General features: G+C 44.2%; 1 protein-coding gene across 2 annotated transcripts in view; it reads left to right on the forward strand.

The window, feature by feature from the left end:
* The first annotated feature begins 417 nt into the window (after positions 1-417).
* LOC142073363 (uncharacterized) overlaps positions 418-27,400 on the forward strand; it is a 31,721-nt gene continuing 4,738 nt past the window's right edge. The window contains exons 1-6 of one of the 2 annotated variants that reach the window (XM_075132931.1): positions 418-507; positions 13,517-13,537; positions 15,204-15,248; positions 16,976-17,177; positions 20,565-20,773; positions 23,387-23,431. In XM_075132931.1, the coding sequence (XP_074989032.1) occupies positions 13,517-13,537; positions 15,204-15,248; positions 16,976-17,177; positions 20,565-20,773; positions 23,387-23,431 (522 nt within the window). In that variant the 5' untranslated portion in view covers positions 418-507. The remainder of the gene's footprint in view (positions 508-13,516; positions 13,538-15,203; positions 15,249-16,975; positions 17,178-20,564; positions 20,774-23,386; positions 23,432-27,400) is intronic. The other variant, XM_075132932.1, reaches the window with a different exon arrangement.

A 27,400-nucleotide genomic window follows, 5' to 3' on the forward strand; every position in this document is an offset into this window, starting at 1 on the left:
GTGGGGACCTGCATGAAAACCTCCTAAACTTACTTTTACCAGCTTAGGTTAAAACTTCCCCAAGGTACAAATTAATTTTATCCTTTGCCCCTGGATCCACTGCCACCACCAAACTTTAACTGGGTAACGTAGTTTGGACATGTCTTTCCCCCCAAAATCCTCCCAACCCTTGCACCCCACTTAACCCTTTACAGGTGAGAGGATTTTTCCTCTGGCCAGGAGGGATTTTAAAGGGGTTTACCCTTCCCTTTATATTTATGACAATAGGTTATTGTGATATGTTATGAACTTCCTCAAAATTGAGCTCAGAATTAGAGTAAAGATGTAAGCCCAATTAGTACAACAGTACGTAGGTGTCACTACTCCAAATCACGTTCTTAGTATAGTAGCTACTTCCTGTAGATATTATATCACTTCCTTTTCCGTTTATTTATGCTTTCTTTTCTCAGACAGTCTGCAAGAAGAGCTCAAGCCAGTCACAACTAACAATCTACAACTTTAAACAAGGTAATTAAATTCCTTCTTTCCAGTCTGATTTGAATGCCTCACAATGCTCACTTGATCTTCTGAACCACAGTGTTACACTTTTGTTATTTTAACACCCAGGGGACCAGGTCCTGATCCTACTTACACTGGCATAAATCTAGAGTAACTCCCATGAATTCAGTTGAGTTACTGTGGATTTCCCATATGTTAGTGCAAGGGAGAGTGGGTGCTGGCTCAAGAAGGGTGTTGGTGACTGTGAGAGGAGAGAGGAGAGGCTTGAATGCCAGACCCCTGTGAAAGTAAGAGAATTGGGGACTCTCTCTAAGGGCCCTTGGTCTGGTTTAATCTGTTCCTCCCCATTGTTCAAAAATAGAGCCAAATGGGCTCCATTAGAAGTCTGTTGTTATTTTAAATATTTGATAAAGCTAAACTCACTTGTGGTAGGACAGTGTTTCTTCCTAGCTTGCTTCTGGGTCCCCTACTTAAAGCTAAGAATCACTAAGAGTTGGGTAAAATCTCAAAAGACTGACCTGCAGAGAGGCAGTTAGAAGTGGTGAGCAGGTAGCTAGTGAGCAGGAGGCTGGCAGGGCCAGAGAGGAATGAACAGCTGGTGGGGCAGCTAGCAAGCAAGATGTCTTCTTCCCTGGGTGGGAGTGAACTCACACAGATGCACCTCTGACCCCTGCAACCTTACTGACCAAGGACAACCACTGTGAGTGGGGTGTGGTGAGGGAGCACAGAGGGGCACAGTAAAGGAACTTTTGGTTGTAGAACTCAGAAATGTGAGGCAGAAGGCACTGCCCCATGCCCTCTGGGGTGGGTGTCCTGCTCACCGTTTTATGATTATGAATCCCGATTGTGGCATTTTTCCTAATTAATATCTGGTGATTTCCCTCCTTTCATAAAAAGTTTTTTTTCTATACTCAGACTCTGTGCTTGTGAGTGGGGAAATATTGCCTCTCAGAGGCGCCCAGGAGGTGGTGTGTAATTTTCCCAGGTTCCTGGGTGGGGGCTCAAGCGGGTTCTCTGTTGTATTATTGAAAAGGAACCCCTAGATATTGAACCCAGCCCTGGTTGCTACCGGTTCCACCTGGCAGAAAGTTTACACTAGAAAGGTCTGTTAAATCAGGATGCAGGAAAAAGATAATCAAACCATTTAAAGCATCTCACAATTCCATTGATGGTAACTTGGCCTAAAATCAGGCCTTTGCTAGATTTTAATGCAAGAATACATGATTGAAGTGTGAGCTATTTCGTTGTATCATTACCTTATAACTTCTAAGCAAAAGAATATCAAAATTGCATATTCAGGGACCAAAATCGGACCTTGGGGCACCCTAAGGGGCTTGTAATCTAAGTATAAGACAAGAGACAACAGAGGGAAACAGATAGACAAGGAAACAATGAGACAATACTGGTCGGCATGACTGGCAGTGGTCTCAGCGCATTAGCAGCCTAACCATAGTCAGGTTTGTTATAGGGATCATGGCTGTCATAAATATAAAGGGAAGGGTAAACACCTTTAAAATCCCTCCTGGCCAGAGGAAAAACCCTTTCACCTGTAAAGGGTTAAGAAGCTAGGATTACCTTGCTGGCACCTGACCAAAATGACCAATGAGGAGACAAGATACTTTCAAAGCTGGAGGGGGGAGAAACAAAGGTTCTCTCTGTCTGTGTATTGTTTTTGCCAGGAACAGAAAAGGAATGGAGTCTTAGAACTTAGTAAGTAATCTAGTTAGATATGCGTTAGATTCTGTTTTGTTTAAATGGCTGATAAAATAAACTGTGCTGAATGGAATGTATAGTCCTATTTTTGTGTCTTTTTGTAACTTATGGTTTTGCCTAGAGGGATTCTCTATGTTTTGAATCTGATTACCCTGTAAGGTATTTACCATCCTGATTTTACAGAGGTGATTCTTTTACTTTTTCTTCAGTTAAAATTCTTCTTTTAAGAACCTGATTGCTTTTTCATTGTTCTTAAGATCCAAGGGTTTGGGTCTGTGTTCACCTATGCAAATTGGTGAGGATTTTTATCAAGCCTTCCCCAGGAAAGGGGGTGTAGGGTTTGGGAGGATTTTGGGGGGAAAGCCGTTTCCAAGCAGGCTCTTTCCCTGTTATATATTTGTTAGATGCCTGGTGGTGGCAGCAATAAAGTCCAAGGGCAAAAGGTAAAATAGTTTGTACCTTGGGGAAGTTTTAACCTAAGCTGGTAAAAATAAGCTTAGGGGGTTTTCATGCAGGTCCCCACATCTGTACCCTAGAGTTCAGAGTGGGGAAGGAACCTTGACAATGGCGAAGGAGAGTTTTGCAGAGGGATTTGAAGGAGGATAATGAGTGACTTTTGCAGATGTTTATGGGGAGCACTGCCCAGGCATAAGGGAGTGGTTTGGGAGAAAGCACAGAAGTGCTTGTTTGAAAACGTGGCAAGTGGGCAGTGGAGGCTGGGATCATGGTCCAATCAGAGGTGAACATAGGCAGCTTGATAGTGAATGAGAGATGATAGATAAAGGTGAGGATTCACCATAAAGGACCTTGAAAGTGAAGATAAGCAGCTATGTTTGATGTGACAGAGAAGGAGGAGCCAGTGGAGGGACCCCTATCTATGATGCACACTAGTATTGTTTCATTATCTGCTTATACTGCCCTGGTCTGTCTGTAGCCATCTGTTATCTCTTGTCTCATATTTAGATTGTATCTCTTTGGGGCAGGGACTGTCTTGTTCTGTGTCTGTACAGCGCCTAGCACAATGAGGTTCTGGTCCACAACTAGGGCTCCTAGGTGCTATGTTAATACAAGTAAATTATAATGATGATGAAGAGAGAGAGATGTTATGCAGACAAAACTACACAGCATCATTTCAGGGGACAAGGCAAAGATGCCACGTTTATTATGATAACAATTTATGATAATTTATGATGATAACAATAGCCAATAGTTAATACCTATATACACACACACCCCAAATGTTCTGCAGCTGCTCTATAGTTACCAGTCCTGAATGTAGCTTGAGTCCGTGGCTTGATTTCGCAGCTTGGGTTCTTTGCTTGTGGCGGCTAACTGGCCAGGAAAGCTGGGCACAAGGAAGGGCTGGGTCTCTTTCAGGCGCACCCCGATGCCCCTCGATGTTGGCAGCAGAACATCACCCAAAGTCTTTCATCTCACCCAGCCTTTTTTACAGGCTTTTAGTTTGAATCAATAGTCTATAGGTCTTGCTGTGTCATGCTGTCTCTGGGTTTGGTGTGATTGATCACCTGTCAATTGCAGATGTGACTTTCAGCCTCAGACTTGGCTTTGATCTTCCTTCAGTTGCACCTTTGTTCTTTTCTTTTAGGGTGGACTCTTCTTATTTTGTCAGGGCTGTTGTCTGCATCTTCAGCCATTGGTGTTTGCACTTAACTTTATCAGGACAGGCTGGGGCTGGAGGTTGATTCCATCATCCATGCATACCTCATTCACACATCTGAACTAAACTAATAAGGTTACCGCAGGGTTTTGCAAAATGAAGGTTACAGCAGGGTTTACAAAATGGAGTGAGCATTTTAAAATGGAGTTCGAATTACAATATGGAGTCTTATTAATAATAGTAATTAAAGAAAAACAATTTCAGATTTCAGTGTGGGGCATACAGCCCGGGAATGGCCGAGACACACTCCAACCCCGATGGGCTGCATGTATTTGGGGAAATTAGGTCATAGACAAAAGAAACAGGTTACTCAGAGCTTTGAAAAGAAATGGAAAGGCCCCTAAACCTCTTGTGGTTTAAATTACAAGAAAGAGTATATGAGTCATCCTGAAACCAGGAAATAATACACTAGAGTAGCATGTGATTGCTCTAAAAACATTTGTTAAAAGGTTTCAGAGGGGTAGCGATGTTAGTCTGTATCAGCAAAAACAACTAGGAGTCCTTGTGGCACCTTAAAGACTAACACATTTATTTGGGCATAAGCTTTTGTGGGGTATAACCCACTTCATCAGATGCATGGAGTGAAAATACAGTAGGCAGGTATAAATATAAAGCACATGAAAAGATGGGAGTTGCCTTACCAATTGGGGGGGGGGGGTCAGTGCTAACGAGGCTAATTCAATCAAGGTGGATGTGACCTATTCCCAACAGTTGACAAGAAAGGGTGAGTATCAACAGAGGGGAAATTACTTTTTGTAGTGACCCAGCCACTCCCAGTCTTTATTCAGGCCTAATTTGATGGTGTCAAGTTTACAAATTAATTCCAGTTCTACAGTTTCTAGCTGAAGTCTGTTTTTGAAGTTTTTTTGTTGAAGAATGGCCACTTTTAAGTCTGCTATTGAGTGTCCAGGGAGATTGAAGTGCTCTCCTACTGGTTTTTGAATGTTACAATTCTTGATGTCTGATTTGTGCCATTTATTCTTTTGCTTAGAGAATGACCAATGTACATGGCAGAAGGGCATTGCTGGCACATGATGGCATATATCACATTGGTAGGTGTGCAGGTGAACGAGCCTCTGATGGTGTGGCTGATGTGGTTATGTCCCTTGAATAGATATGCGGACAGAGTTGGCAATGGGGTTTGTTACAGGGATTGGTTCCTGGGTTAGTGTTTTTGTTGTGTGATGCGTAGTTGTGGGTGAGTATTTGCTTCAGGTTGGGGGGCTGTCTGTAAGTGAGGACTGGCCTGTCTCCCAAGGTCTGTGAGAGTGAGGGATTGTCCTTCAGATCCTTGATGATGCGCTGGAGAGGTTTTAGTTGGGGGCTGTAGGTGATGGCTAGTGGCGTTCTGTTACTTTCTTTGTAGGGCCTGTCCTGTAGTAGGTGGCTTCTGGGTACCCTTCTGGCTCTGTCAATCTGTTTCTTCAGTTCCCCAGGTGGGTATTGTAGTTTTAAGAATGCTTGATAGAGATCCTGTAGGTGTTTGCCTCTGTCTGAGGAATTGGAGCAAATGCGGTTGTATTTTAGGGCTTGGCTCTAGACAATGGATTGTGTGATGTGGTCTGGATGAAAGCTGGAGGCATGTAGGTAAGTATAGTGGTTGGTAGGTTTCTGGTATAGGGTGGTGTTTATGTGACCATCTCTTATTTGCACTGTAGTGTCCAGATAGTGGATCTCTTGTGTGGATTGGTCCAGGCTGAGGTTGATGGTGGGGTGGAAATTTTTGAAATCCTGGTGGAATTCCTCAAGGGCCTCCTTCCCCTTGGTCCAGATGATGAAGATGTCACCAATGTAGCGCAAGTAGAGTAGGGGCGCTAGGGGACGAGAGCTGAGGAAGCGTTGTTCTAAGTCAGCTATAAAAATGTTGGCATATTGTGGGGCCATGCGGGTACCCATAGCAGTGCCACTGACTTGAAGGTATAAATCGTCCCCAAATCTGAAATGTGTCTTCACCCACTTGGTAAGGCAACTCCCATCTTTTCATGTGCTTTATATTTATACCTGCCTACTGTATTTCCACTCCATGCATCTGATGAAGTGGGTTATACCCCACGAAAGCTTTTGCCAAAATAAATTTGTTAGTCTTTAGGGTGCCACAAGGACTCCTACATGTTTTAGTTGTTAAAAGGTAAGTTTTATGGCAGCACTAGCTCACACGGGTTAAGTGATCCATTAATCTGTCAATTTGGGATCTATTAGAAATCAAACTACAATTAGGATTCTCCTGCCCCTACTTACATCCAGCTGATACATGCTCTCCTCACAGCCACCCTCCCCAAAACCCCTCCAAGCTTATCAGTGGCATGGAGTGGCAGGGTGGAGTGGGGGGGTGTGGGTCAGAGCAGTATGTATTTTCCTGACCGGGAAAACCGAGAAGTCTGCTGCTTGCCGGGGGCTAAGATTCGCGATGTGACGGAGAGACTGCCGAGACTCATCAAGCCCTCGGATCGCTACCCCTTCCTGCTTCTCCACGTGGGCACCAATGATACTGCCAAGAATGACCTTGAGCGGATCACTGCGGAGTATGTGGCTCTGGGAAGAAGGATAAAGGAGTTTGAGACGCAAGTGGTGTTCTCGTCCATCCTCCCCGTGGAAGGAAAAGGCCTGGGTAGGGACCGTCGAATCGTGGAAGTCAACGAATGGCTACGCAGGTGGTGTCGGAGAGAAGGCTTTGGATTCTTTGACCATGGGATGGTGTTCAATGAAGGAGGAGTGCTGGGCAGAGACGGGCTCCACCTTACGAAGAGAGGGAAGAGCATCTTTGCGAGCAGGCTGGCTAACCTAGTGAGGAGGGCTTTAAACTAGGTTCACCGGGGGAAGGAGACCAAATCCCTGAGGTAAGTGGGAAAGCGGGATACCGGGAGGAAGCGCAGGCAGGAATGTCTGTGAGGGGAGGGCTCCTGCCTCATACTGAGAATGAGGGGCGATCAGCAGGTTATCTCAAGTACTTATATACGAATGCACAAAGCCTTGGAAACAAGCAGGGAGAACTGGAGGTCCTGGTGATGTCCAGGAATTATGACATGATTGGAATAACAGAGACTTGGTGGGATAACTCACATGACTGGAGTACTGTCATGGATGGCTATAAACTGTTCAGGAAGGACAGGCAGGGCAGAAAAGGTGGGGGAGTAGCACTGTATGTAAGGGAGCAGTATGACTGCTCAGAGCTCCGGTACGAAACTGCAGAAAAACCTGAGTGTCTCTGGATTAAGTTTAGAAGTGTGTGCAACAAGAGTGATGTAGTGGTGGGAGTCTGCTATAGACCACCGGACCAGGGGGATGAGGTGGATGAGGCTTTCTTCCGGCAGCTTGCAGAAGCTACTAGATCGCACGCCCTGGTTCTCATGGGTGACTTTAATTTTCCTGATATCTGCTGGGAGAGCAATACAGCGGTGCATAGACAATCCAGGAAGTTTTTGGAAAGCGTAGGGGACAATTTCCTGGCGCAAGTGCTAGAGGAGCCAACTTGGGGGGAGCTTTTCTTGACCTGCTGCTCACAAACCGGGAAGAATTAGTGGGGGAAGCAAAAGTGGATGGGAATCTGGGAGGCAGTGACCATGAGTTGGTTGAGTTCAGGATCCTGACACAGGGAAGAAAGGTAAGCAGCAGGATACGGACCCTGGACTTCAGGAAAGCAGACTTCGACTCCCTCAGGGAATGGATGGGTAGGATCCCCTGGGGGACTAACGAAGGGGAAAGGAGTCCAGGAGAGCTGGCTGTATTTCAAGGAATCCCTGTTGAGGTTACAGGGACAAACCATCCCGATGAGTCGAAAGAATAGTAAATATGGCAGGCGACCAGCTTGGCTTAACGGTGAAATCCTAGCGGATCTTAAACATAAAAAAGAAGCTTACAAGAAGTGGAAGGTTGGACATATGACCAGGGAAGAGTATAAAAATATTGCTCGGGCTTGCAGCAGTGAAATCAGGAGGGCCAAATCACACCTGGAGTTGCAGCTAGCGAGAGATGTTTAGAGTAACAAGAAGGGTTTCTTCAGGTATGTTGGCAACAAGAAGAAAGCCAAGGAAAGTGTGGGCCCCTTAGTGAATGAGGGAGGCAACCTAATGACAGAGGATGTGGAAAAAGCTAATGTACTCAATGCTTTTTTTGCCTCTGTCTTCACGAACAAGGTCAGCTCCCAGACTGCTGCGCTGGGCATCACAACATGGGGAATAGATGACCAGCCCTCTGTGGAGAAAGAGGTGGTTAGGGACTATTTAGAAAAGCTGGACGTACACAAGTCCATGGGGCCGGACGAGTTGCATCCGAGAGTGCTAAAGGAATTGGCGGCTGTGATTGCAGAGCCATTGGCCATTATCTTTGAAAGCTCGTGGTGAACGGGGGAAGTCCCGGATGACTGGAAAAAGGCTAATGTAGTGCCAATCTTTAAAAAAGGGAAGAAGGAGGATCCTGGGAACTACAGGCCAGTCACCCTCACCTCAGTCCCCGGAAAAATCATGGAGCAGGTCCTCAAAGAATCAATCCTGAAGCACTTACATGAGAGGAAATTGATCAGGAACAGTCAGCATGGATTCACCAAGGGAAGGTCATGTCTGACTAATCTAATCGCCTTCTGTAATGAGATTACTGGTTCTGTGGATGAAGGGAAAGCAGTGGATGTATTGTTTCTTGACTTTAGCAAAGCTTTTGACACGGTCTCCCACAGTATTCTTGTCAGCAAGTTAAAGAAGTATGGGCTGGATGAATGCACTATAAGGTGGGTAGAAAGTTGGCTAGATTGTCGGGCTCAACGGGTAGTGATCAATGGCTCCATGTCTAGTTGGCAGCCGGTGTCAGGTGGAGTGCCCCAGGGGTTGGTCCTGGGGCTGGTTTTGTTCAATATCTTCATAAATGATCTGGAGGATGGTGTGTATTGCACTCTCAGCAAATTTGCGGATGATACTAAACTGGGAGGAGTGGTAGATACGTTGGAGGGCAGGGATAGGATACAGAGGGACCTAGACAAATTGGAGGATTGGGCCAAAAGAAATCTGATGAGGTTCAATAAGGATAAGTGCAGGGTCCTGCACTTAGGATGGAAGAACCCAATGCACAGCTACAGACTAGGGACCGAATGGCTAGGCAGCAGTTCTGCGGAAAAGGACCTAGGGGTGACAGTGGACGAGAAGCTGGATATGAGTCAGCAATGTGCCCTTGTTGCCAAGAAGGCCAATGGCATTTTGGGATGTATAAGTAGGGGCATAGCGAGCAGATCGAGGGATGTGATCGTCCCCCTCTATTCGACATTGGTGAGGCCTCATCTGGAGTACTGTGTCCAGTTTTGGGTCCCACGCTACAAGCAGGATGTGGATAAATTGGAGAGAGTCCAGCGAAGGGCAACAAAAATGATGAGGGGTCTGGAACACATGACTTATGAGGAGAGGATGAGGGAACTGGGATTGTTTAGTCTGCAGAAGAGAAGAATGAGGGGGGATTTGATAGCTGCTTTCAACTACCTAAGAGGTGGTTCCAGAGAGGATGGTTCTAGACTATTCTCAGTGGTAGAAGAGGACAGGACAAGGAGTAACGGTCTCAAGTTGCAGTGGGGGAGGTTTAGGTTGGATATTAGGAAAAACTTTTTCACTAGGAGGGTGGTAAAACACTGGAATGCGTTACCTAGGGAGGTGGTAGAATCTCCTTCCTTAGAAGTTTTTAAGGTCAGGCTTGACAAAGCCCTGGCTGGGATGATTTAATTGGGGATTGGTCCTGCTTTGAACAGGGGGTTGGACTAGATGACCTCTTGAGGTCCCTGCCAACTCTGATATTCTATGATTCTATGTGGGCAGGGGGCTTGGGGAAGCCACGAGGTGGTTAGGGTGGGATTGATTAAAGCAATGGGTGTGATGGAGGGAATGCTGAAGGAGTTGAAGCAGTGGTGGGGAAAAGGAGGAAGTTGGGGGGTTGGAGCAATGAAGGGGAATACTGGGGGTGCTGGAGATGGGCAAGGAAGAGTGGGGTGGAAGGACTGGGTCAGAACTATGTAATGAGGGATTTTGGGGGGGTTCCAGCTCTGCCTCCCCCAGGTGCAATGCATCCAGACTTGTCATTTCTGTCCCCCCTTCAACGCATGTCCCTGCATCCTCTCTCTAGTTCCTTAGCTTGCAGAGCGCACTCCCATGTCCACCCCTGCGGGTGGGGGATGACGACTGGGGAGTGAGGACCAGGCTGTGCTGGACAGACAGACAGGAGAGGAGGAGATGGTGCAGAGGCAGTGAAGGGACTAACATGGTTAAGGTTGCAGTCCGGGGGTGGCATGCACCTTACTCTTCGTTTCCTGGTTTTCAGAGTTTTGAGTGTCACTGAATTTAATGTTCTGGAGAGGCACCACTGGGCAACCTTAACTCTGCATTGACCAAGTTTTTGGGCAGTTCATATAGTGCAATGGAAGCTGGGCTGTATCGTACCCAGGACCCTTCCCATGGACACAGTGTACTTAGTGGGCCTTACAGTTTCTGTTAACTTAATGTTGTGGTTCACTGGATTTAATAAACAAAGTTTATGACGGTTTAACAGGGGACCCAGCTGTCTAGTGAAGTAAGCTTGATTTTAGAGCTATAAATACTGGAATGTTTGTGTCAGCACTGGAAAGGGTCACTTAGGGTGCAAAAGGTAAGAATAAGGAACCTTGGGGTTACAGAACAATCTTAGAATAGCCTGTGCTATGAGAATGTTTGACAAGGCTTGTTTTTTCTCAAGTATATACCCCACTTCCCAGCAGGAAACCAGCCCCGCCCCGAAGAAGAAAGGAGAACCTAGGGGGAAACAGCAGATAGTAAGAGAAGGAATGTAGGGTGGGAGTCAAGGGGTGGGAACTGGGGAAAAGGGAACAGAAACAGTTAGTAAATAATGTTGTATGTTTCAATAGAGAAGTTTATTTGGCATAGTTGACCTGTAAACATAATCCAGTATATCACATCAGTTGTGAGATGAAGGAACAGAAGTCTGTCTCAGCCTAAACTGGTGCAGCAATTAGAAGAGGGAACAGCAAGAGGCAACAGCGATACACAGTGCGAAAATTAAGTGGTGAGACTGAACGTTAAGGCACGCTCCATTGATGTGCATGGTGCATTAATGTCCAACGCAAAGAAAGTAAGTGAATTGTCAAAGGCAAGGCCAGACATTGTATTTGTCCAGAAAACCCATTATTAAAAAAAAAAAAAAGTTAAGACTCTAAACTAGAATCCAATAATTCTTTCCCTCAGATAAAATAAAGGTAGTAATTTTAATATCAAAGAATCTGCCAGCGCTTAAAAAAAGGAATTAGGTCATTTGTAGATTTATATTTGTCAGGGGCACGGTCTCCAGCGAATGTTCTACACTAGCCCCAGTCTATTCCTCTAAATCCTGGCAGGAATTGTTTGCTGATGAATTTTTGGCTAATATTGTAAACTTTGCAATAAGCAAAATCATAACTGGAGAAGACCTCAATATGCCATTAAATCACTTCATGGATAAATCAGCTAATAAAAATTGGAAAAGCCATTACAGAAGAGCAAAAGTCAAGGGAAAATGTAATTAAGCTGGGCTTCCTGACACCTGAAGGCACCAGCACCCATCTCAGAGAAATTATGTCTTTTTTTCTAACTCTGTAAATTAATGCACCAAGATCAGTTACATCCTGGTCTCCCCATCTTTAGTAACAGACATTATGGAGTCAGATACCATGCCCCCAAGTATGGATATTTCAGATCAATTATGGTGATGCTATAGGAAAGCCTTGGAAGCAAAATTACTGCTTAATGAAAGACTGTTATTTTGGATACTATCAAAAGAGAAACTAAGTCCTATTTTGATACTAATCATAATGGTTAAACATCTAAAAATATTGTTGGGGATGCATGAAAGCAGTAATAAGAAGCAAATTAATTAGCCTGCTGTCCCAGAAAGGAAGCAGAAAAAGTAAAATTAACATAGAAGACTGAAAACCTGTGAACCTTGCATAAAAGAAGTCTATATTAAATGCCTCTCCTTCCTTGAGGGCAACTAACTGCCATACAGAGAAAACTGAAAGGGCTGTCAGCCAGCTGAAATAGAGATATTATTAAGGGAATAAGGCTAATAAACTCCTTGCCTATCAATTATGAGACGAAAAGAATCAAATACAGGCAATAAATGCATCTGCCCTCCTCCCTCCCCTACATAAACACAGTAAAATTTAAGACCAGACAGATTGTTGAAGAATCTAGGAATATTTTATATAAATCTTCAGGCCTCCAATTATAAAGAGGCTCTGGAGAAAATGAGGGAATGTATTAATGAGGCAGCTTGCCCAGGTTAGCTCAGGAACAGTTGATAGGCTTAGAAAGACCAATGCAGGAAGAGGATTTCGGGGGGGGGGATAAATCAATGCCATCACAAAAATCCCTAAGACTAGATGAGCTCTCAATAGGGTTTTATAAGATGACATGAGATATCACTGCAGGTAAACTAGCCACTCTAATGAATTTGTTAGAGAGTAAAGACAGATTCCCCATACAGTGAAAGACATAGCAGTAATAGCCAATTCACAAAACGACAAGATACTATGTCTCATACAGGCCAATCTTCTTTCTTAATGTATAGATGAAAATATTTTCAAAGACCCTGCCAGAAGAATAAAAGCAGGCAGTTAATACACGTTGGTCAAACAGGTTTCAGACATAATACACAGAACGATAACACTAGACAAATCATAGAAACAATTCATAACATGCAGATAATAATAACGATAATAAGTCTACTGCTGTCCCTAGACACTGAGAAGGGCTTTGATAGAGAAGCGTGGACTTCTATAAAAAGGACTTCCTTGGGTGGGTTTTGAAGACAATATGAAGATTTGGATGAATATATTATATGATTGCTAGGATGAAAGTGAATGGGATACACTTAAGTGAATTTCAGCTACAAAGAGGAACCAGAGAAGGCTGTCCTCTACCCTGCCTCTTTATTTGCCCTCTTTATGGCATTCTGGGCCCGCACACACACAAGTCAGAACAGTAGCATAACAGGTGTTACAATGAATAAAACAGAATATAAAATTGTGCTGTGTGTAGATGATGTGATACGAATGTTACCAATCCGGTGTGATCTATGAGGTGCATTCTGATATCAATTAATGAATTCAGTAGTATGTCTGGCTATGCAATTAATTATATGAAATCTGAAATATTAAATCTAGGGTTGGCAGAATCTATGATTAAGCTGCTGCAAGAGATGTTTGAATTTGCAAGGTCTGGTACTTTGAGGTTAGGAGAAATATTAACTCCTGTCAGTTATATGAAATTAATTTTCCTCCCATATTTCAGAACTGAAAACTTGTATGTTTGATTGAAATAAAATACATGTGTCTTGGCTGTCTAGCTGCGGTTAAAATGAATTTGTTCCAAAATCTTAGTTTCAGGCCCTATCAATGTAGTTACCAAGAAGAATGAGGTCATTCAAAGAAGAATTATTAAGTTGGTATGGGACAAGAAGTTCCTTAGAGTAAAGAAGAAAACTCTCCATAGACCTGCTGTGGGTTTATAAAGTATAAAAAAGGAATATTAAATTCTAGAGAGGATGTACAGGAATAGGGAAAAGAAATAAAAACACTAAGTGTAATTTTCATTCAGGATTGATATTAGTTTTTCATTTTTGTCTTTACAGATGGGCAGCAGTTCATCTAAGGTAAGCAGAAGAGGATTCACTTGGCTTTCCTTCTGTCCATCTAACCTGATTAAGAGTGCCATCTACTAGCTTTTAAGAATATATAGAATGATTTGTAAGTTTGTAGGTTCTATAAAGTTGTTGATCTGCACGGCAAAAGGCTTTCTGAATGCAGCTCTTAACGTGGGGTTAGTTGTAAGCAGTGTTGCTAATGCTTGTATTTTTATTGTGATAGTTGGAGTTTTACTTAAACCCCCATCTTCTGGAAGCAAATGGTTATTTGGGAATTTCAGCTCTTTTTTATTTATTTATTTTTAAAGCAAGTTTCTAACTCTTGCAAGTCTGGAGAAAAGCATGAAAAGATGACTTAAGTGCCCCAAAGGCAAATAAAAAGAATCAAAAATCTATTATTTAAATCTCAGTCTCATGATTTTTTAATGCTTGGAGTTGGCAATACTGAAATACTTACTGCTGTAATTCTTTGTTGATCAGAGGCATTGAGTCATTTCAGCAACGGCTGGGAGCAACATTCCCCTCCTTGCTAAAATGCAAATGTATGGTGGTGGAGAGGTGAAAACTGGAGCTGCTTCAGGGTTGCATGGGCAGACTAGAAGTGGCTGCCATTATCAGGTAAAGAAAGCATGGCAACCAGAGGGGGCCCATTGTTTCCTGGGTTGTCACCATTGACAGTGAGCAGAGGTAGAAAGGAAATTCTAACCAAAATCTTAGTCATTAGAAAAATATGCTGCACCTAAAAGAAATGTAATATAAGAGATGTGTTAAATCTATCGCCCACTGTGCTGTGGTCTCTCTCCATCTCCCTGCTTCTAACTTTGAGATCTTTGGACTGTAAAATAATTTCTCAAGAGAAGTGATAGGAATCCCATTGCCTGAATAATTTAAAACTAGACAGGTCAAAGCCCTGGAAAATACAGCATAAGGTAAGGAGCAATGCCAGGCTAATTCTGCAAATAGAGTATCAGGGGGCCCAGCTGGCAGAGCATTCTGGGAGCTCAGCAGCAAAAGAACAGAGCCTGTGATTGTAAACGCTAGGTCTAATCCAAAGTAAAAGAGAAGAATATTCATTGCAGTGGGGAGGAGTAATCATAATGCAAATGGAAAGTCCTCCACCCCAACACCAGTACCCAAACGATCATCACTGGTGATTTTCATGAAAATACAAACACTGTAACATGACCACCATAGTATGTCGCGTCAGAAGAGAACAGTGCAATATTCAATGGAGCTAGATCTCTGCTAGGAACATAGGACCCACAAGACTGGATAACAACCAATGTCCATGTAGCCCAGTGTCCTGTCTCTGGCAGTGGCCAGCACCAAATGCTTTAGGGGCAGGAAAGAATCCTGGAGTAGCAGATGTGGGAAATCTCCGCACCCCCCCCCCCCATTGATCTCTACTATTTAGAGATTGGCTTTAAGCCTTACAGCAAAAGGTTTAATGTCCCTTCCAAAAAATTTTTAGTATTAACTATGACTCTGTATAGCCTTGTTGTTAATAGAAATGTCCAGTCCCTTTTTGAATCTTGTTAAGTTCTTGGCCTTAGTAGCTTCCTATGGCAGTGAGTTCTACAGTTAAATTGCACACTGCACGATAAAGTGTTTCCTTTTAGCTGTTATAAATTTGCCACCTTTTAATTTCATTGAATGCCCCTATTTCTTGTGTTAGGAGACAGGGAGGACAGAAGCTCCCACTCTACCCTTCTCTAGACCAGTGAGTATTTTATAGACTTTCTTCATGTCCCTGCTTTTTCATCTACTTTCTAAGGTAACAATCTCAGTCTTTTCAATCTCTTTCCCTAGGAGAGCATTTCTAGGCCTCTGACCATTATCAGCCTTCTCTGAACCCCACTAGCTCTGCATTATCCTTCTGGAGATGGCATGCCCCATGTTGCACACAGTATCTAGATGAGGCCAGACCATTTATATAAAGGCATTTGAATATTTACTATGTTATTCTCCATCCCATTCCTTATGCATCTTAACATTATGTTTGCTCTTTTGATGGCAGCTGCGCATTGCAAAGAGGTTTTCATTGAGCTGTCCACAGTGACGCCCAGAGCTCTTTCTTGGGTTCATACTGTTAACTCAGAACCCGGAAAGGTGTATGTGGAGAGAAAAATGTGAGCTACCCAATGTCCATTACTTTGCATCAATTAACACTGAATTTCATCTGCCATCGTGTCACCCATTCACTTAAGTGGGTTAAGTCTCTCTGAAATTCCTCACAGACTTCCATGGTCTTTACTAACCTAAACAATTGTGTGTCTTCTGCAAACTTTGTCACCCCACTTCACATTCAATTTCCAGATCATTAGTAAATATAAAAATTTTATTAAAGCTAATGTTAAAGTTATATAATACACAGGTTAAGGAAAGAGTGTCTGTACATCTGGGTATACTGCTTAGATTATCCACAAATACAACGTTTGTTTTAAAAGTCATAAGAGACGACCTAGCCCAGAACTTTGAGGAGACTAGGAGCATCCTAGCCACACACCGAAGGAGGTAATTGTCTCACCACAAGAGCATGCTCCTCAGCCACCCCTCAATTTCCAAACCCAACTCAAAAGTATGATCTAAAGTATGATCTCCAAGCAATAAACCTACAATAATCCCAGAAAAGAGAGAGAGGTAGATAGCTGCATCTCAATGAACTCATACCATCCGACAATGACTTCAGCTCTGCTTGTGGCTTGAGCACATGCACAGCCTGACTATAGATTGCCCCCTAGTGTGCAGTTTCTTCCATTGCTAATGCTTCATCTGGTATGTGCAGGCCAGATGCTGACTGGAGCTTGGCAAATGCTGCTGCAAATATTTACTGTATTTTTAAAAACAACTTCAATTTGCAGTCTTAGCTCTTCACTTTTCATGAACTTTTGGGCAGGAACTTTACTGACAAGAATGATAGACTCAAGGAGTGCAAGCTATTTAGCTTAACAGAGAGAAAGTTAAGGGGTAATTTGATCAGTCTGTAAGCGCCTACGTAGGGAACAAATATTTGAAAATGGGCTCTTCAGTGTATCAGACAAAGGTAGAACAAGATCCAGTGGCTAGAAACTGAAGTCAGACAAATTCAGACTGAAAATAAAACAAATCTGTGAGAGTAATTCACATTGGAGCAGTTTACCAAGGTTGTGATAGATCGGTCACTGGCAATTTTAAAACCAAGATTGGATGTTTTTCTAAATGATCTGCTGTAGTTCAAACAAAAATTATTTTGGGGAAGTTCTCAGGCCTGTGTTATGCAGGAGACCAGAGTAGATGATCACAATGGTTCCTACTGTCCTTGGAATTTATGAATCTGCTAATATTTGCTGCTTACAAGAATATTAATAAATATTTGAGGCAGGCAAAAAACACTGCCTGAAAATCCCCAGCTAATGGGGTGTGAGCCTGTATTTCTTCTAATTTTCATTTCAATTTTTTCTATTTTAGAAAAGCCAGAGAGTGATGTCACCAATATCATTTACCCTGAAAGCTACATTAAATTATTTGTTTTGCTTCTTTGAAACTGTGCCTAAAGAAAACATACAGCTGGGAGATATCATCTTATTTCCTATGGCCACCTCCCTACAGTCTAGCATCTGGAAGCACGTTGGTGTTTACTGTGGAAACAAGGAAGTTGTACACTTTGACGGTAAGTTAGTAGAGTATTATTACTATCAGTTATTTCTTAGCACGCAAAAGTGTGCTAGATGCATCAGAAAAACATTTAGACAGCTGGACCATGCCCCAAAAAGCTTACAGACTAAATTAAAATGTGACAAAACAAGTGAAGATGACAAACAAACTAAGGGGATGGTTAGGACAAAGATTACAGTAATACAGAGTTAGTCAGTTAAACTACTTCTTAAAAAGACTGTTCCAGGGACTCCAAAGTTATCTTCAACCCTAACACCATGAAGTACTGTGTGCTGTAGAAAGCACTTGGAATGACAGTTAGATATGATAAATTGTGTTGTAGGTGGAAGATTCACTTCAGTTGTCAGCACAGTTCAGATATGTCCTTCCCTGTTGGCTTGGTGAGTTCTGAGCTGGGTATGCCACTTCTGGTCTTCCAGATGATTTCTGGATTTGGGATTCCCCTGCAAATCTACTGGTTACTTTGGGTTTTTCATGAGCTGAACAGTTCATTTGGAAAGAGCCACCACAGGGATGAGTGTTATAAATACCTTTTAATAACAATTAGCACCAAATATAATGTTTTTTTAAATATAACAAATGGAAAATGGGGATGATGGTAGCAATGAGTACAAATTGGCAGTTAGGCAATGCAGACAATTGATAAGGGAAGCTGAAGGTATGAATGAAAAAAGTCTACGGCCAGTAGGGTTAAGGACAAGAAGAAGGAATTATTTAAATATATCAAGTCCAAGTGAAATCCTAGTATAGGATTTTGGTATAGATCCGATTCTAGACAAAGCTGATAAAATTCCCAGTCATGATACAAAAGAGACAAAAGTATTCCCTAAATATTTCTGTTCTGTGTTTTGCAAAAAGCAGGATGATGTGTTCATATCTTAAAGTAATAAGATGTACTTTCTATTCCATCAGTAACTAAGGAAAATGTTAAACAGCAACTACTAAAGTTTTATTTAAAAAATGCTAACTCAGCAAGACCCACTAACGTGCACTCGAGTATTAAAAGAAATTGTTTCAGGGGCTCTCTGAACCAGTCATGGTGATTTTTAACAAATCTTGGAACACTTGGGAAATTCCAGAGGACTGGAGGGAAAAAAAGCTAACTGTGCCAGTATTTTGAAAGGTAAATAGGATGACTTGGGTAACTATAGGCTTGCTAGCCTGACACTGATCCTGGACAAAAGTCATGGAAAGGCCTGCACATGATGCAATCTGTAGAGAATTAAAGGATGGCAGCATAATTAAGCCAATCAAAAAAGTTTTATGGAAAATAGAACTTATCAAGTAAACATGAGACAGTTTGTTTGTTTTTAATGAGACTACAAGTTTGGCTGATAAAAGTAACTGTGTGGACATAATATACCATGACAAAGTTGCTCCTCTGCCTTGGTGGGTTCTGCGCTTATTGGCGGATTTGCTCGCCTCAGAGATTCATGGCAGCCCTCACTTTGGCCACTTTTGCTAGTGGCTCAAACCTGCTAACCTCATTCAGCTAACCTCATCACTGGCCAGTGATGGGGAAAAGGAAGGAGAACAATCCCCGCAGTCTCTGCTTATCCACCTAGTGGGTTGGGGGACAGGCCAGGGACCTTCCCCTCTAGTGGGACCCACAGTCCAGGTCAACTCCTCCTGTATCCAATATGGAGTTGGGGGAATGTGGGGAACCCGGGCCAGCCCTCTACTCCAGGTTCCAGCCTAGGGCCCTGTGGATCACAGCTGTCTACAGTGCTTTGAGTAACACCTGTGTGGCAGCTACAACTCCCTGGGCTACTTCCCCATGGTCTCCTCCCAACACCTTCTTTATCCTCACCACAGGACCTTCCTCCTGATGCCAGATAGCATTTGTACTCCTCAGTCCTCCAGCAGCATGCCCTCTCACTCTCAGCTCCTTGCATGCCCCTCACTGACTGGAGTGCGGTCCTTTTTTAAACCAGGTGCCCTGATTAGCCTGCCTGTCTTAATGGATTCTAGCAGCTTCTTAATTGGCTCCAGGTATCCTAATTAGCCTGCCTGCCTTAATTGGTTCCAGCAAGTTCCTGATTGTTCTGGAACCGCCCAGGGGAAAGGAACCTGCTTAATCTGGGGCTAATATATCTCCCTTTGATCACTTTCCTCTAGCCATCTGGGCCGACCCTGTCACAATACTTAAACTTCTATAAGACATTTCATAGTGGTTAAGGCTAGAAGGGACCACGAGAGCATCCATTCTGACTTCCGATATATCACAAGCCACTAAATACCACCCAGCCACTCCCATCCCAAGCCCAACAACCAGAATTAGAGCAAACTATTTTAGCCCTCTAGAGACTAGACTATGATGTTCCCCAAGCAGAGAATAGGAGGGACCAAGATGCACCAATGCACAAGAAATATTGGTGGAGTAGTAAATAATGATGATCACTTGGTAAAATGGGCTCATTTGAACAAGTGTTTTTAATACAGCCAAATGCTAAGTCCGATATCTAGGAACAAAGAATGTAGGTTTCACAGACTAGGGGACAGTATCCTGGAAAGACATGACACTAAAAATGACTAAGGGGTCAGGACAGAAAACCAATTCACCAAGTTCAAGTGTGATGCTGTAGCTAAGAGGGCAGATGGGCCTTAATCTCTAGTTTTGCTTGGCTCGATAGTGAGCCTTGAGCCCAAATTCCAAGGCTTCTTTGGTTTGATTGACGATCTTAATTTATTTTTCAAGAAAGATATTGAGACTAGCCAGATATATAATACAGGGTGAGAGTTTCAAAGCTGCGTTGGGCATCCAAATCCCCTAAGGTAATGGGATCTGGGCATCCAAATCCCTTAAGCAGCTTTGGAAATTTCAGCCATAATGCATGCTAGGTTTTATTTTAAGGAGGATCCCTATTGTCTAGACACAGTTTTGAACAGATAAAGGTGGGAGGATGGGGAAAGGCCAAGTGAGCAATCAGGATGGCTTTTCTCTAGGTTGGCATCATGTGACTCACCACAACAATGGAAATAGGAGAGGTCCAGAGTTATGTAGTGTCCCACTTTGTCTTGCAGGCCATCTGCTGGGTTTTACTTACTGGATTTCATATTTTGTTTCAGAAGTGCGGTTTTGTTGTGCACATTGAGCGCCAATCCTGCCAGTGATCCTATCTCTCCTATTAGAGTTACGAGATAGCAACTGTGAAAAAACGGGACGGGGGCGGAGGGTAATAGGTGCCTATATAAGAAAAACTCCCCCCCCAAAAAAACTGTCCCTTTAAAAATGGGACAGATGGTCACTCTACCTCGTATGATATTGGATCTGTACCTCTTAGGAAGGCAAATGCACACATTTCCGTCTCTCTCATATTTGTCTCCTGTCACGTCACAGAGAATGTTAACAGGCCACTGAATGCTATTGGTTCTTTTAAAGGAATCGTCCACAAACAAGGAATCAAAGCTATGGAAAGAGAGAGGGGGGAATATCAGATTTTGAGACTTAAACGAAGAATCAATAAAGACGCTTTCCAGAAGAAGGTAGAGGACATGCTGAATGCTGAGACAACATACCACTGTCTCACAAACAACTGCATCCATTTTGCATTTTCCCTTTTGGATATGGAAAATTTTTACCATAAAATAGTAAGTACATGAATGGGGCAAACCAAGTGGAGTCGGAGGGGTTGTGAGCTTCATCCACTTTTCTGTTGAAGTGCTGCTGGGAGCCTCTGCAGTCCAGAGAGCAGACTGACATTCAGAGGGCACAAAGTGGTTTAAGACTGCCTTAGGACCCCATCTGCCTGGGCTGAGGGGTCTGAGCTGCACCCCTTGTAGGCACAGCACAGCAACCCCTCTCTAGCATTTAGCCTCTCTCATAATATTTAGTCGTCCTGATGAATTCTCAGGCTCAAGCTTAGAAACAGCCTCCTGAAAACAGCCTCTGGTTGGTGTGGGGATGAGTGGGATTGAGTTTATTCTCTTTGCTTTGTGTCTTACTAGCTAATGCTGATGGCACATGACTGTACCTCTGTGTGATCTCTTTTAGCATCATAAGCACAGGCACCGACTCCATGGGTGCTCCAGAGCTGGAGCACCCACAGGGAAAAAATAGTAGGTGCTCAGCACCCACCAGCAGCCCTCCCATCAGCTCCTCCCCTCTCCCCAGGGCCACCCACCCACTGCGGATCAGCTGTTCAGCATGCAGGAGGCACTGGAGGGTCGGGGAGAAGCAAAGGCAGGGCACACTTCGGGGAGTGGGTGGCAGTGGAACGGGATGGGAAGAGGCAGGGCAGAGCGGCAGCAGGAAGAGGCAGGGTGGGGATGGGGGCTTAAAGGAAGGGGTGGAGTGGGGACGGGGCCTGGGGCGGAGTGGGGGTTGAGCACTCCCCGGCAACTCAAAGATGGCGCCTCTGGTCATAAGCACATTGTGAGGACCAACCTAAGATATTGCTTCCCACTCCCACTGCTGAGCAGCAGCCATTTGCACTTTGGTGAGCACTACACAAGGACTTGCATGAACCAAGTCACCATCGCCGTGTGCGTTGTGGGCTGGCCGCTGTATACCTTCTCACTAGCAGCTTGTTCTGTCTCATTCTTTAACACTGGAGCTTGCCCAGCTTCCATGGGGGGAGTCAATCTCAGTGTGAGACATCTATAAATACAACTAGAGCTGGTCATTGTTCTAGCACATCCTTACCAGAACTGCCCTGTACAGGAGTTTGGCCAGGGCTCGTCCCTCTCTGGGGTGGCGGGGAACCACACCGCCTCGGTACTTCCTTTTGGTTGTTGACAGGGAATTAGCCTGGCCGCAGGAGTCTCTCACCGCGGCAGCAGTAGAGGCAAACACAAACGGTTATTCACGCCCGGCCCGCAATCGGCAGGCAATAGTGAGTCACGAGCTCAGGACCTCAGGCAGGAGCCGAGCAACTATTATATAATTAGCAGGCCCCGTTCCTGGGTCAGGGCAGGGCAACAGAGCGTCAGTGGCTCAGAGTCTCAGGCAGGGGCTGAGCAAAGGCAAGTAAACAGCAAGCCCAGGCCCTTGGCTCAGAGGGGCCTGGGAGAGGGGGAGACTGCCACCCACAAGTTGGGTGGCAGGGGGATGTAGGCCCACCCACTCCACTGCGTTCCAGCCCGGGGCCTTAGCAGCGGCAGAAGGCCTGCTGCTGAGTCAGTGGGGATCCTGGCCACAACACACTGACATAGGCTCTGGCAGTGCTGAAGCCAGACTAGGGTCGGCTGCCCCTGGGCTACTTCCTAACTCCCTCTCTAGAGGTACCTGGGTCCGGACGATGTCCTCCGGGGGGTCAAATACCATGGGCTCCTCAGGGTAACTGGCAAGGGAGGCTTGACAGCTCCTCCGGGCTCTGGACAGGTCAGGCCAGTCTTTGGGTCCACCACCGGTTCTCGGGGTCTCCCAACCAGGAGCTAGGCCGCAGGCATCTGGCCTTTCAGGCGGCTGCTCTTCTAGTGAGCTCTGGGGTTAGGCTTTTATACTTCCTGTCCCGTGCCTTGACCTCTGGGGAGCAGGTGCAGGATTCGCTGGCTCTGCCCACTTTGGTATCCAGAGAGACTCATCCCTCTCCGGGGCAGTGGGGAACCACACAGGCTCGCTAAACGCCCCCATGCAGCAATATGCAGTGTTTTATCTCGTTTGTCTGTTTACAGTCTCCAATACACAGTTGTCAGAGAGTAATTTCATAATTTCACCTACAGAGTTGTTACAAACATTTCACAGTGAAATTAATGACCAGTGTGTCAGTAGATTTCAAACAATGTTACATGTCACCTTTTAAATAAGTATCTTGACACCAGTGCAAGCCTGCCTGGGGGGGGCAAGTGGGGCAATTTGCCCCAGGTCCCACAGAGTACAATAGTATTGCAACTTTTTTTTATGGAAGGGGCCCCCGAAATTGCTTTGTCCCAGCCCCCCTGAATCCTCTGGGTGGCACTGCACCAGTGTGAGGTGTAGTGAGTATGTCAGGCCTGACAAGAGGAGTGACCTGCAAAAAATAGCCTTTGTGTCACACCCCACTGGTCTTAGTTCCTTGACGGTCCTGGTTCCCCTTCCCTATGGAATTACAGACAAACCCTGGCCCATGGTGGTACATAAATACAGTGAGACTTAACTTAATTCAATCAGGTTTGCCCAGGATATTTAGGAAATGGGCATCTGTCGCAACCAGCCCTAAACAAAATGCCGAAAAAGAAAGATTCCCCCATGGCACCCAGTTAACAAGCGTCTTTCTTTTGCAGTTTACTCCTATAAAAGATGGCAATGGAAATGATGCAGGAGAACAGGTGAGTATTCCCCACTACCCTACATGCTACCAACCTAGAAAGAGTTACCATTAAATACAACATCACCACCAGTTAAGGCTACCTAAGTGACATAGATTCATAGATTTTAAGGTCAGAAGGGACCATTATGATCATCTAGTCTGACCTCCTGCACAATGCAGGCCACATAATCTTACCCACCCACTCCTGCAATAAATCTCCCACCTATGTCTGAGCTATTGAAGTCCTCAAATCATGGTTTAAAGACTTCAAGGTGCAGAGAATCCTCCAGCAAGTGACCCGTGCCCCATGCTACGGAGGAAGGTGAAAAACCCTCAGGGCCTTTTCCAATCTGCCTGGAGGAAAATTCCTTCCCGACCCCAAATATGGCGATCAGCTGAACTCTGAGCATGTGGGCAAGATTCACCAGCCAGATACCCAGGAAAGAATTCTCCATAGTAACTCAGATCCCACCCCATCTAACATCCCATCACAGGCCATTGGGCCTATTTACCATGAATAGTCAAAGATCAATTAATTGCCAAACTCATGTTATCCCATCATACCATCTCCTCCATAAACTTATTGAGTTTAATCTTGAAGCCAGATAGGTCTTTTGCCCCCACTGCTTCCCGTGGAAGGCTATTCCAGAACTTCACTCCTCTGATGGTTAGAAACCTTTGTCTAATTTCAAGTCTAAACTTCCCGATGGCCAGTTTATGTCCATTTGTTCTTGTGTCCACATTGGTACTGAGCTTAAATAATTCCTCTCCCTCTCCAGTATTTATCCCTCTGATATATTCATAGAGACCAATCATATCTCCCCTCAACCTTCTTTTGGTTAGGCTAAACGAGCCAAGCTCCTTGAGTCTCCGTTCATAAGACAGGTTTTCCATTCCTCGGGTCATCCTAGTAGCCCTTCTCTGTACCTGTTCCAGTTTGAATTCATCCTTCTTAAACATGGGAGACCAGAACTGCACACAGTACTCCAGATGAGATCATAGAATCATAGAATATCAGGGTTGGAAGGGACCTCAGGAGGTCATCTAGTCCAACCCCCTGCTCAAAGCAGGACCGATCCCCAATTAAATCATCCCAGCCAGGGCTTTGTCAAGCCTGACCTTAAAAACTTCTAAGGAAGGAGATTCCATCACCTCCCTAGGTAACGCATTCCAGTGTTTCACCACCCTCCTAGTGAAAAAGTTTTTCCTAATATCCAACCTAAATCTCCCCCACTGCAACTTGAGACCATTACTCCTCGTTCTGTCATCTGCTACCATTGAGAACAGTCTAGAGCCATCCTCTTTGGAACCCCCTTTCAGGTAGTTGAAAGCAGCTATCAAATACCCCCTCATTCTTCCGTAGACTAAACATCCCCAGTTCCCTCAGCCTCTCCTCATAAGTCATGTGTTCCAGTCCCCTAATCATTTTTGTTGCCCTCCGCTGGACTCTTTCCAATTTTTCCACATCCTTCTTGTAGTGTGGGGCCCAAAACTGGACACAGTACTCCAGATGAGGCCTCACCAGTGTCGAATAGAGGGGGACGATCACGTCCCTCGATCTGCTCGCTATGCCCCCACTTATACATCCCAAAATGCCATTGGCCTTCTTGGCAACAAGGGCACACTGTTGACTCATATCCAGCTTCTCGTCCACTGTAACCCTTAGGTCCTTTTCTGCAGAACTGCTGCCGAGCCATTCGGTCCCTAATCTGTAGCGGTGCATGGGATTCTTCCGTCCTAAGTGCAGGACTCTGCACTTGTCCTTGTTGAACCTCATTAGATTTCTTTTGGCCCAATCCTCCAATTTGTCTAGGTCCCTCTGTATCCTTTCCCTACCCTCCAGCGTATTTACCTCTCCTCCCAGTGCCTTGTATAACAGTACTAACACCTCCTTATCTCTACTGGAAATACCTTGCCTGATGCATCCCAAGACCGCATTAGCTTTTTTCAAGGCCATATCACATTGGCAGCTCATAGTCATCCTGTGGTCAACCAATACTCCAAGGTCCTTCTCCTCCTCTGTTACTTCTAATTGATGCGTCCCCAGCTTATAACTAAAATTCTTGTTATTAATCCCTAAATGCATGACCTGACACTCCTCACTATTAATTTTCATCCTATTACTATTACTCCAGTTTACAAGGTCATCCAAATCCTTCTGTATGATATCCTGGTCCTTCTCTAAATTGGCAATACCTCCCAGCTTTGTATCATCCGCAAACTTTATTAGCACACTCCCACTTTTTGTGTCGAGGTCAGTAATAAAAAGATTGGTCTCAAAACCAATCCCTGAGGAACTCCACTGGTAACCTCCCTCCAGCCTGACAGTTCACCTTTCAGTATGACCCGCTGTAGCCTCCCTTTTAACCAATTCCTTATCCACCTTTCAATTTTCATATTGATCCCCATCTTTTCCAACTTAACTAATAATTCCCCATGTGGCACCGTATCAAACGCCTTACTGAAATCCAGGTAAATTGGATCCACTGGGTTTCCTTTGTCTAAAAAATCTGTTACTTTCTCAAAGAAGGAGATCAGGTTGGTTTGACACAATCTAACTTTTGTAAAACCATGTTGTATTTTGTCCCATTTACCATTGACCTCAATGTCCTTAACTTTCTCCTTCAAAATTTTTTCCAAGACCTTGCATACTACAGATGTCAAATTAACAGGACTGTAGTTACCCGGATCATGTTTTTTTCCCTTTCTTAAAAATAGGAACTATGTTAGCAATTCTCCAGTCATATGGTACAACCCCTGAGTTTACAGATTCATTAAAAATTCTTGCTAATGGGCTTGCAATTTCATGTGCGAATTCCTTTAATATTCTTGGATGAAGATTATCTCGGCCCCCTGATTTAGTCCCATTAAACTGTTCAAGTTTTTCGCTTCTACCTCAGATATGGTAATATCTACCTGCATATCCTCATTCCCATTTGTCATGCTACCATTATCCCTAAGATTCTCACTAGCCTTATTAAAGACTGAGGCAAAGTATTTGTTTAGATATTGGGCCATGCCTAGATTATCTTTAACCTCCACTCCATCCTCAGTGTTTAGCGGTCCCACTTATTCTTTCTTTGTTTTCTTCTTATTTATATGGCTATAGAACCTTTTACTATTGGTTTTAATTCCCTTTGCAAGGTCCAACTCTACTTGACTTTTAGCCCTTCTCACTTTATCCCTACATGTTCTGACCTCAGTAAGGTAGCTTTCCTTGCTGATCCCTCATGTACAAGTCCTTAAAAGCAGGCAAACAACCAGTGAAGGGAAACGTTGTTCACTTGTCATAAGAATAATCATTGCACTAACCTCTCTCACTGAGACTCCAGCCATCCACCGGGAAACTGGTGCACACACCAGTCCTGCAACTCACACTCTAATGCAGACTTTTTCAGACTTTATCTCTTATGTGTTGGAGAGAAATCACATATTCTGATGCTCAAGTCATTATATATTCAAATTATTGCAGTTGGCCTCAGGGTTCTGTGTTAGGGTGTCAGTTACAGGAATGGAGTACTTGTGGCACCTTAGAGACTAACCAATTTATTTGAGCATGAGCTTTCGTGAGCCATGAAGTGAGGATGAAGTGAGCTGTGGCTCACGAAAGCTCATGCTCAAATAAATTGGTTAGTCTCTAAGGTGCCACAAGTACTCCTTTTCTTTTTGCGAATACAGACTAACACGGCTGTTCCTCTGAAACCAGTTACAGGAATGTTGTGTGTTTGTCTAAACTGGGAGTTTCCTGGTGGACAGCTGGAATCTGTCAGTGAGAGTGGTTAGTGCAGTGATGGATGCTATGGACAGTGAACAATTTTTTCCCTGCCTTTAAGGGCTTGCATGTGTGGAGGTGTCATTTAGGCAGCCTTAACTGATGGCTGTGGATGTGTTTTGGTGGTAATTTCCTTGGTTTTTGGCATGCATGTGGCAGGGGGTGAGCGGGACTGTTCAGAAGATTTTGGAGAAGAGGGGTGGACTGGTTACACTT

This window comes from Caretta caretta, chromosome 10, assembly GCF_965140235.1.
Source record: "Caretta caretta isolate rCarCar2 chromosome 10, rCarCar1.hap1, whole genome shotgun sequence".
In the NCBI taxonomy this organism is placed as follows: domain Eukaryota; kingdom Metazoa; phylum Chordata; order Testudines; family Cheloniidae; genus Caretta; species Caretta caretta.